The sequence below is a fragment of the Phalaenopsis equestris genome, unplaced genomic scaffold (genome assembly GCF_001263595.1).
Source record: "Phalaenopsis equestris unplaced genomic scaffold, ASM126359v1 Scaffold000002, whole genome shotgun sequence".
Classification (NCBI taxonomy): Eukaryota; Viridiplantae; Streptophyta; class Magnoliopsida; order Asparagales; family Orchidaceae; genus Phalaenopsis; species Phalaenopsis equestris.
In genome coordinates this window covers 48,888,581-48,900,444 of record NW_018164444.1, presented here as the reverse complement: position 1 = coordinate 48,900,444, position 11,864 = coordinate 48,888,581, and the positions used below count along the sequence as shown (strand labels likewise).

General features: G+C 31.0%; 1 protein-coding gene across 1 annotated transcript; it reads left to right on the top strand.

Moving 5' to 3' along the window:
• Positions 1–4,432: 4,432 nt before the first annotated feature.
• LOC110037481 (transcription factor RAX3-like) lies at positions 4,433–6,472 on the top strand. Its single transcript, XM_020742138.1, has 3 exons — positions 4,433–4,678; positions 4,760–4,889; positions 5,602–6,472. The coding sequence occupies exons 1-3, from the start codon at positions 4,543–4,545 to the stop codon at positions 6,245–6,247; spliced, it is 912 nt and encodes a 303-aa protein (XP_020597797.1). The 5' UTR covers positions 4,433–4,542; the 3' UTR covers positions 6,248–6,472.
• Positions 6,473–11,864: the final 5,392 nt, after the last annotated feature.

Here is an 11,864-nt window from a genome sequence, read left to right as displayed (position 1 = left end):
GATATTTTAACAGAATTGGTCTCTCAGTTAAATTATTTTTTATTTGATTTTATTTTGCTGTAAATTTCACTGCATGATGGCATTTGTCAAAGCCATTCTCTTCTTTATTTACACGAGTGCATTTATTTATTTTTATCGACTTCAACCCAAGAGAAAATGCCAAAAAAAATAAAAAATAAAAAATAAAAACCAAAATTCTTATTAATTTTTATTTTCTCATTTATTGATGTATTCGTCAAGCGTCACATCGGGAATATATAACACAAAATTAGATAAATAGATAAATAAATAAATAAATAAATAAATAAAGGGGAGCCTATTAAACAACAAATGTTACATTAATTTTATTCGTTTTAATTTGTGGAAGGGACATTTACATACATACCACCCAATTAGTAAATATTTATATGACTTAACACCTATATTTTGTTTTTACACATTTATACTCCTGGAGCATTCAGTCGATTTGGATGGATTAGTTTTCAAATTAGTCAAACCAGTTGCAACTGAAATCCAAAAAGGCAAAGCAATCAAACTTTTCATAAAATTGAGCCGACACGATCAAAATTTATTTCGGTTTAAACAGTTTGTTTATGTACAACCCAAAATATAGACATTAGTTGAAGTTCAGTTGTGAAAAAAATATCATGAATCACATGTCTTACTTGTATAATCTCGATTTAATTTCATGATTTTTTCATTTAATTATGAATTTTCTGGTTTTTAGATTTGTTTGTTAATCAATAGTTGAAAAAAAAAAACATTAAGATTTTAAAAACAAAAAACATTAAAATAGATTTTTGAAACTAATTCAAATAAATGAACTTGTTTGATTTTATTTAAAATTTTAATTTTGACTATGTAATGCCCATGCCTATTTATATCACTCAAATCTTATATATACATATCAAAGGTATCAATATTTAATTCTTAAAAAGTGAAATACACCTTTTCATTCATAGTCAAGTTGGCATATATGCAAAAAATGAATTTTATGAGCTGAATATGTAAATACATAGGAACGAAGGGGTATGCATGTAAGTCATCCTAAGTGCACGCTCCAAAGGAATGTATTTTTGGCGTATTCATTTGTCATATAGGCAAATATAAGACATAATAGACTAACCTTCTTAAAATATATAGACAAGCAAAAGTGGAGCCAAATATAGTCCAAACTTGAAATTATAATTATGAAAATACCTTTTGTCTCTTATACAAAAGCTACTGTTCTCATATTATATAGTTCCAACCATACAAGCTCGTATATTAATTTCCCTTTAATTCTAAATTTATTCCATGTAAATATACAATAAAGGAAAATTAAATCATTTTTTTAAATTATGATAAAAGGCAAAGCTAAAGTTATTTTTTCTCTTTTATAATAAACGAGTTAACTTGAGTGTTGGTTCAAACTCATATAAATGATTTTGATTATATGCCAATATAAAATTTTCAGGACCGATCATCCAGACCATATAAACTATTTGGGTCTAAGTCCGAATAAGCCTAAACCATAATCTCAAAGATTAATTAGAAATGTTATGATACTATTTGAGGAATTAAATGATCTTCAAAACTTAGATGCTTATAATCAAAATTGTTTTCTAAAGAGAGATTTATAATAAGCTAATGTTACTCAATTCCAATATCTATAAGAAATTTAAATGTCTAAAGAACAGTCTAAGGATGCAACATGTCATTCATTGAAATTTGTAGGTATTTTAACAAAAAAATTTGCTAGAGTGAGTTTAAAAAAAAAGACATAGTTCAATTATTGTCGATAAAATCACATAAACAGAAGTGAGTCAAAATTGAAAGGAAATCTAAAACCTGAAAATAAATACTAATGTTCCCCTCTAACAATCATCACGGCTTGGAAACCATTTCCCAGTTATCATCTCTACACTACTGTCAAACAATATTAACATTTTTTTGTCCCGTGATTATTGTTTCTCAACGCCAGCAGCCGCTTGTGCATGACGGGCAACTCTAGACTAATGTTAGGGTCCGTTTGGGGTGGTGGTTCAGTGGTGGTGTAACATCGCATAGAGTTTTATTTATTTGGGTAAACTGCGTTTCGATAGTTTTTTCAAAATGCTATAACTGAAATTTGCTATTTCTCATCATTTCTGGTTAGGTATGGTGACAACTTCTAGCTACGGTCTAACATTTCAAAAAAAAGAAAAAAAAGTAATAGTCACCATAGATTCTTGAGCATCAAATTATTTTTCATATGTTTCAAAATTATTTTTTAATAAACTGCAGCTGCCTCAAACAGACCCTTAACCGTCATATACATTAAAATTCATTGAGCAACATGTGCTAATGACCGCGGCAACCAAATTCCCACTCCATTTATAGGATGCCAAGCCACTAAGTCCTGCATCATAAGCTTGCACACTCCAACTGAGAAAAAGGGTGGCCTTGTGTAAACTTTATCTACATAGCTGTTTATTTGAACGAGGTAGACCCTATAGTTTTCTCTTTTTCCTGATATTGTCATACAAAACCCCTTGTTTCGTTTGAAAAAAACAGTCTTAAATAAAGCTTTTGTGCAGTGCTATTATGTAAACTACTGACTCTAACATTTTAAATTTGAATTATAGGACATGAAGAAGCTTCTAGTCTGTAACAGCTTTATGTAACTTTCTATAATGCTTAATGATATCTATGGACAATTAACTCAAGAAACTTTCAAGAGGCTCTCTACATACCGGCCTCCACTTTGTATTATTTTTCCACCACAATATCCTTAAATTGTTCGACATAATTAGTATAATACAAAAATTAATTACAGAACAAGATAAATTAAGAACTCTGATAGTTAATGCTGCAACTCGATAATAGATTAATTAATTTCTCTCCACATGTCTGACTTCTGAGTTCTGCCTCTACTTCCATTAGTTTACTTCTCATCGTCGTCTTCATCGCCATTTGCTTCATCTCAACTATTTTCAGCTTATTGACTTTATGATTTTGTTCTTCATTTTTTCACATTGAATGATCAATGATGTATTTTATGATTTTTCTAAGGTTATAAAAGGTGAAAGAATCCGCGGCTCCTTAATTAAAGGGGATAAGTATATTTTCAAGATCACATAATATTAATTATGATTTAAGTTCCTTATTCTTAATTAATTTTCTTTTTTTTCTAAATCTTTTTTAAATACTTATTTGCATGACTTGTATTCTTTATACCCTTAGTTGCTTTTTTTTTTTATTTCTCTTACTCGTTCAAAAGTATTTTTTATCTTTTTTATATTATCGATGTATATATACATATTTTTACTATCGTGTTTAGGAAGATTTACACGTCAAAATCTTCTAAGTTTTGACTTCGTCGTTCATGACGTCAAATTCGAGAGAATTTTTTGAGCAAGAAATGTTCAAATATAAATTAAAAAACATTCAGAGCTTCAATTTGAGCAAACTGACTGGCATATTGACCGACTCGATGAGAAAGGCCCAAAGGTATCCAAATTGGTTAAATCCGAGTTAAATTAAGCACGGATCAAACTGTTGAATCACTTTTAGAAACTTTCGATACATAATTGAAAGGTCAAACAAAATCTTAATCTAGTAAGCTTATACTTAATAAATCGAGCATATCGGCAAGATGATTCCAACGAGCCCATGATCGCTTAGTTTTAACTTTTATTACCCAATTGCGTGATTGATTCTTGTGTAACACTATGAAGATGAATCATTGCTCCACCGCCACAAATTCAATAACATGCATCGAATATATTTTGAGAAATAAAAAATTTATTTTCATTCATTTCATATGAAATCAAAATTATTAAATTATAATGAAATTTTAAATTTTTGTTGATGCTAAAATAATTATAAATTATAATATTCGGAATGATATATTATTAAAAAAAAGTAAAAGTACAATTAAATAATGAAACAAGAAATATTTTCATACAAAGAAAATTTCTAACCTCAATTAAATTCGTGAACCTATAATAACTCTACATACCTCCCACAATTTTAAATACCTTCTAAAATGGTGTTTATTGTCTGTTAATATATATTTTTTAAAATTTTTATTTACAAATATATCATGTATCTATCCGAATATTACAATTTAACCCAAACTTCACCTCCAACCTATTATTAACAACATCTATAAAATTAAATAATCAGATCCATAAAATATAACTTGGCCGGATCATTTATTATCATTCAACATGCATGCTATCATGCATAATAATCCAAAACTAACAGTATAATACAAAAGAGAAAACAAAAAGTTTACTTATAAAACCCTACATGATTAACTAAGATATGCAGAATATTAAAGTGCGTATATGAGCCCGCCGTGGGTCCAACCTGCTGATGCCTGCATGGTATATATTCTACTCCAAGAAAGACAAGCGGAAACAAACTATAATCTTTTCTTCCTCATCTCTTTTTCTCTTAATATTTTTTTAATACCAAATCCAGGCGCTAATTGCCCTTTTTAAGCTCCCTTCACCTGCAATAAACCAGAGTACAGACGCTCTAATTTCCCCCAACGCAAAGAGGAAGAAGAGAGAGATGGGAAGAGCTCCTTGTTGTGATAAGGCAAACGTGAAGAAGGGACCTTGGTCACCGGAAGAGGATGCTAAGCTCAAGTCATATATAGAGAAGCATGGAACAGGTGGGAATTGGATCGCTCTGCCACAGAAGATTGGTATGTATATGGTTTGGTGTCTGAATATATTATCTTCTTCTGTGATTTTATAAGTTTATTGAGTTTTGTATGGACATGCAGGGATGAAGAGGTGTGGGAAGAGCTGCCGCCTCCGGTGGCTGAATTATCTCCGGCCGAATTTGAAACATGGGGGCTTCACGGAGGAGGAGGATAACATCATTTGTAGTCTCTACGTGACAGTTGGAAGCAGGTTTGTTCTTCTTCTGGAGTTTGAATTTATTGCATTTATATTTCTCTTTTTGGTTAAGAGAATGATATATATATATATATATATATAAATGATGGGAAAGTTTTTTAGTGAGGATTTGAATGTTGAATATATACTTAATTTCTCATTAACTTCGTATTAAATAGTTTTATTTCATTGGTACCAATTGTTAAGGGAGAAAATTTGTAAAATGAAATTTTTTTTTTCATTAATGGAGACAAATATGAATTCAGAATTCGAAATTTGTCATACAAGCCCTTTTTTTATTAGAGATGGGAGATAATTGTTCAGCAGAACTGGTAGCATCGAAGAAAAAATACCCATGAAAAGTCTAACTAATAATCGTTGAGAAAGAATAAGCTAAATACACACATGTATGTAATTAATTAATCATATATCATGCTCAAATCAAAATAAATTTAATAATTTTGGAATTAATGATCATCAAATTTTACTAAGAATCAACCAAATTTCCTCCAGAAAAAGTTCGCATATTACCAGCCTTCTTGATTCCAAACCTCTTCACAGAAATCAATAGACTTTCAAATAAAAAATAAAAAGAAAGAGAAGACCTCCATATTCATCCAGCCGTTCAAATCATTTCAAAGTTGACTTTAATTAAATGCATAAACTAGTTGCACAGATATATATATATCTATATATATATATATACTTTTTTTAATTGATCAAACAGGTGGTCTTTAATTGCTTCCCATCTGCCCGGAAGAACAGACAATGACATTAAGAATCACTGGAACACAAGATTAAAGAAGAAGCTACTAGGCAAATCCCGCAAAGATCATCACCAGCACCATACCCGACCCAAGCAACTGGAGCCTAAAAAATTAGAACAAACAAATAATGAGTTTTACTGGCCCGAGCCATCTTTACCCTCCAATTACCACGAAACAGACAACCAAGCTTCCTTTAAAAAGCTTCTAATGAAGCTTGAAGGAAGAATCTCAACTGATGAAGCTGAAATTCCTCCTTTGATCAATGCACATGATCAAAACTATATATATGGCAACACCAAAGCAAGCCTCATGGCCTCTTCAACTCACCTCAGCTCCTTCAATGAATGCTTCTCTACTAACCTCAACGACATATTTGGCTCAAATGAAGTGAAATTAGAAGGATTTGATAGTTATTCTCTGTATGGAATGACAAGCATGGCTGAAGGGATTACAGGATTGCTTGGAACTCCAGAGGCAGCGAACTGGAGTAGTACTGATGTAAGCTCTTTGATTTATTCTCCCATGGCTTCTACTGCTTTGAACTATCAAGGTACGATGCAACAGTACTCTGTGTACCAAGATCACCAGATGCATCTGGGTATTTAATTTAGTTTTCATTCGATTATGGATAAATTTTGGCTCGAGATATTATAAAGTTAAATTTTAAAAAAATTCATATATTTGTGTATGTATCTCGAGCTAAAATTTAGCTTAAGGACATCCTGAGCTGAATAGTTTCTGTTCAATTTAATGGTGTGTACATGCATGGTGGTTTAGTTTAGATGGTTACAATTTGTTATGGTGTTGGAATTCTCAAATGTATACCTACAAAATAAGGTCATTAGTGTTGTTTGTGTGTTGTTACATTTGGTTAATTAATTTCTTCAATATTTTAATTTAGTTTCACGAGGGGGGAAATTGTGATAGAGATTGTGGAGTGGTTGGGCATGGGACAGTTTTTTTTAATTATTGAGGTATTTAATAGTGATGATTAGAAATTGCATATTTCAAGGTGCTGGCACCCTTTTTTTAATCCGAATACTGTACTGTTCTATTTCCTTGCGTGTTTGTTTTACATAAATGACATGTTGGGAACGTGGTTCACGCTTACTTCCTTACTATATGTACGTACGTATGTGTACAGCGAGAGAGAGTGGTACATGGGGACCGCTCAATCAAGATGGCATGGTTTTTTACATAAAAAGGTAGAAAAGAAATGTTTTTTTTTATTTTTTACTATCAGACAACAAGACAAGCATAGGTTCAGTGGAAGTCATGTCTCTTAAAATTGTTTTGTTTTGGAAGGATACGTTGAATGCTCTTCAGTCGTCTATAGTTGCCTTGGATTTATTGTCTGTTACAGAAGGGGATATGAATTGGGACTGGCATTTTATAGTCATTATCAGAAAAGGTACAATGGATGGAAAAAGATAAAGAGAAATTGTTTTCCTATCATTATTATGATTAATATATATATATATATATATATATATATATATAATAAAGATCTTGGATAGAAGTGATGAAAGATGCTTGATGCAATGGGTTTGGTGAACACATCGGGAAGTTGTAAAGTTGATTGAATAGTCATCCTTCACCTTATCCTTGACAAAGTGGCAATCTATATCGATGTGGTCAAGTCAAATCAATTCATATATGTTGCCTACTAATGCATTATATTCAGCTTCAATGGAAGTTCTAGAAATGACTGCTTGCTTCTTGGCTTTTCAAGATAACAAAACATCCACAAAAAATGCAATAACCTATCACAAATTTCATAGCATCAGGACACAATCACGACTCCGCATTAGAAAAAGCTTTTAGTTGTAATTCAGAATAACATGGGAATAACATGCATTGTCTGGGAGTGGCTTTGAGATAGCTGAAAAGATGACGCGCCGCCTGCATGTGAGGTATATGTGGTTGAGATAGAAATTAGCTTAATTTATGAACGACAACTGTGAAATCAGTATGAGATAGAGTGGGATACATTAATTTTGTTACAAGTCTTCTATATTGTGATGCATCAGGGAGGGGATCTCCATCAAAAACATTTAGTTTTGTGCATGTTTGGATCCATCGGTGCCTTAATTATCAGGATTATAAGTTAACATTCCAGTGCTAGATCTGGCAATTTCAAGGCCTAACAAACACTTTAAATAGCATAGATAAATGATATACTCGAAAATGAGTTTGAAGGTAATTTTTCACAATAAGAATAATAGAAGTTGTTGGATTAGTGATGATTATGTTGTCAACATAAACTAAAATAGCAACAAAGTTAGAACCAACTTTCTTAGTAAATAAAGAATGATGAGTAGAGGTAAATTGAAGATAATAAAAAGAAAGAGATATTGTTCTTTTTTATTAAGTGAAATGCAGGTAAATGAATTAAAATTATAATGTCTAAAAAGGCTAATATATATAGAAAAGCAATTCACTAGTAACCAGTTAAAAATATCAGAAGAAGTGGGAAGTTCCACTCAATAACCAGTAAATAATAATATATATGTAATGTTTTATATCATTTATAAGAGAAATAGTTGGTGTTTTCTTTTCCTTCAGTCAAGTTTGCATTAATTTATATTAATCTCATTAAAATTGTTAGGTGCTCATTAGTTTCGAAAAAATCTATATTTCACATGAAATTAGAGTTTCCACTATAAAAAAACTTTGCCTTTGTTGTCTAAAATACTTTTTATCAAAATTTTTTTGAGGTTCAGACGTAATGTGCCAAAATATTAGCTATCAAAAGTCAAGGTCTGAAGCTTGAGGATTTCTTACCTTTTTTAAGAATGATTCTCAGGAGCTCAAATAATTTAATTAGCTTAACTTAATTATAACCAAGTATTTATATCCTTCACCACTCTATCCAAGTTCAAAAGACATATAGTTTATAACATAGTTATGTCGTCCTTAGCCACTATGCAAGTCAACTAAAGTTGGGCCCCTACAAATTGCTATTGCTCGATATTTGTTGTCAAACAATATCATCACCCATCATTGTGGCCACTTGACACAACTATCAACCTATGTTCATTGGTGTTTGTTGTTGGATGTAGAGAAATGATCAACATCCACCATTGTCACTAATATAGAAACCCATCATGGACCAACACCAATTATTGATATTAATAATCAACCAACATCAACGTCGACCATCATCAACACCATTCATTAACTATTGATGCCTAAAATCAACACACTTTGTCAAGACTACCTTATACCGACCACTTATTGGTTTTAATTTTTTGCCAACCCTCAATCAACACCAATCGGCCCCAGTCCCATCTCTTCATCCTATATATTTTGTCACCATTTATCGTTTAAAATCAGCCATCAATTATAATAATCTAAACTCTCATCCATTGAGATATTATTTGTTTTGGCCTAATTGTCACACATTTTTGCTCCATTGATATCAAAAAGGTTACCCGTTCCACACATTAGTTTTCTTAACCCATAATGATCTACCAGACATATACTTCTAATTTCATACTAGTGTAATGCTCGGATACCATTAATAGTAGCTCAAACTCTCGTCCATTAAGATATTGTTTGCTTTGGTGTAATAGTCTCACAATTTTGCCTCTTAGTATAACTTCATCGGAGGTCAACCAAATCAAAAGTTCTCCCGCATAGGCAAGCTTAACTTTGAAGTTTATGATGAAATTCTAACCTTTACACCAAGAAACAACTTGATATTTAAGAGTTCAACTTCATTCTATTTATGAGATTTCACATGAATTGATATTGATACTCATCTTCATTTATCATAGTATGGAGATTTTCAACTAACACGATACTATCGTGACCAAGTCTTCATGCTTACACTGGTTAGTTATCATTCATGACCCAACATTAATCGTCAATCAACATTGATGTTGTTGCCAACATCACCTAACACTCATCATAAAGTGGCATCAACGCTCATTATTACCACTTCACATGACATATCTTGATTGATGTTGACACCCACAATCAATTTTATCCTAATACCAGCAGCCATCAAACAAAAATATTCATTATTTTCCATAGTCTGATGTCTTTCAACATCAATTTTTTACACTAATGTTTCAAGTCATCTAATATCTTCTCTTATTAAAGGAAATAAGTAGAAAATTATTTGTCATTGCTTGACTTTTGATATTTTTTTATATATGATATTTTATTGTTTCTAAAATATAGTGCTCATCTTTCCAATCTCCTGATCTCTTCTATTATCAGAAGTTCATGTAGACAACCCATTATTGCCCAACAAACTGTATTTGTCATCATCTCATGTGGCCTACTTATAAAACTAAATATTTGACATCCATCCAATAACTACTTTTAATGCTCATCTTTTCAATGGCTAGATCCCCTCACTTAATAAGATAGAAACAAATTCAATCATTTACCAGCACATGACTCCTTAATTCTTCATTGATTGCTGTCTAATGCTTTTCAATGAATACCTTCTGACGCCCGCCTACATTTTAAAGCCTAATGTTCACTAATTCTCATCTCCCCTCACCCCTGTCTATAAAAAAAATAGCTAAAATATTTATTTAACTTTTAACATACTCTATTGCTTGTCAACTATTTAATGCCCACAAACAATCAATAATGTTGCTTGGAAATTAATATTTGATGCTTATATTCTATGTTTCCAAGACTTTGCATACATCATAAAAATGACCAAGCCAATTTTTCATTAGCAATTAACTTCTATAATTCCTAATTTTCTATCCCTTTCATTCATAATTTCATCCAACAACTAATATATAATGTTTATGATCTTAACAATTTAATCTTATATTTTATGAAGAAAATGACTAAGATTAAATCTCTTTATCACTTGAATTTCAATGTCTATTATCAATTGTTACTAAAATATTACAAATAATAGAAATCTACTAATCTAAAGATAATAATACTTAACCCTTAGCCTTTTTTGTTGCTCGTTCTCTCCTCCTTTAAGGACAATAACCAAGTTGATTGCCCTCTATTACCAGATGTACCATATTTCTTATTAATCATCATTCAATGCCTGCAAACAAATGAAGTTAAATGTTCATCAATTGTTAAATTCTTACACTTGTCTCCTTGGTCACCAAGTCTCCACTTCTATCGATTGAACAACTAAATCTTTTGTCCAATAAGACTTAACTTTCTACATTATCTATTAGATATTGCTTAATGCATGTTAACTATTAAAGTCTAATATGCACTAATATCCACTAGACATTAAGTCTATTGCTCATCTTCCTGATCACCCAACTATCCCTCGTATCAATTGAATAGTTAAGCTTACCACCCTTTATTGCCTAGCTTCTAAAATTTACAATCAATCATCATCTGATGTATGCTAATGACAAAATTTATTGGTATTTAAATTAAATACTTAATTATTCTATCATCGTTTTTTCTCCACTTCTATTAAAAATACAACCAAGTTTGTTACCTACCATCTTCTCACTTACGATATTTCATATTTATTGTCCCTTATCATTTGGTAAGAATTGACATCTAATGTTCAATACTCATTTTGCATAGTCATTTAGTCTTCTCTCAGGATAGGAGAACAACCAAGTTCTACACATTTTACTACCTAGCTTATAATGCTCTACATTGATCATAAATGATTAGTTATCAACAACCGACATCTAACATCTGATGCTTGACACTTATCATTTTAGTTTTCACCACTCTCCTACTATTTAGCGAATAGCTACGTTTTCTGCAGATCTTCACCAAACTTCTAACGCTCTTACTAACTATCACCCAATTTATGTCGATTAATGCACTTTATGTCTAACATTAGCTCCTTTTTTTATTTTTTTTTAATTTAATCATTTGGCTTTTTCTTCCCTCATGGCTCCTACCAAGTTGAGTGTTCTCCATTGCTTGACTTTTAACATCCACTATTAATTACCAATGACAAGTATGAGGCCTCAAGACTACCACTATCATAATAATTTTAACCAGACAAAGGCCCAATATTTCATTTATATATTTCATCAATTAAAAAAGTTCTTATTTGAGAAATATTATTAACATCACATATTTAATTCATATTAATTTCATTGAAATATCTGCATGTTGTAATTGTATTTTTGGGAGTCTTCCATTATAAAATTTTGACATATCCATTTGATAATCAAACAATTTTAAGCAATTTGCAAAATTACATGTACAATTAGTTAACAATGAATGTGAAGATGTATATTCATTTTCATCT

Bases quoted from the DNA above. Each gene is read 5' to 3' on its own strand.
- LOC110037481 (XM_020742138.1), top strand. From the start codon at position 4,543: ATGGGAAGAGCTCCTTGTTGTGATAAGGCAAACGTGAAGAAGGGACCT. The intron at 4,679-4,759 runs GTATGTATATGG...ATGGACATGCAG, and splicing joins CGCTCTGCCACAGAAGATTG to GGATGAAGAGGTGTGGGAAG. The intron at 4,890-5,601 runs GTTTGTTCTTCT...TTGATCAAACAG, and splicing joins TACGTGACAGTTGGAAGCAG to GTGGTCTTTAATTGCTTCCC.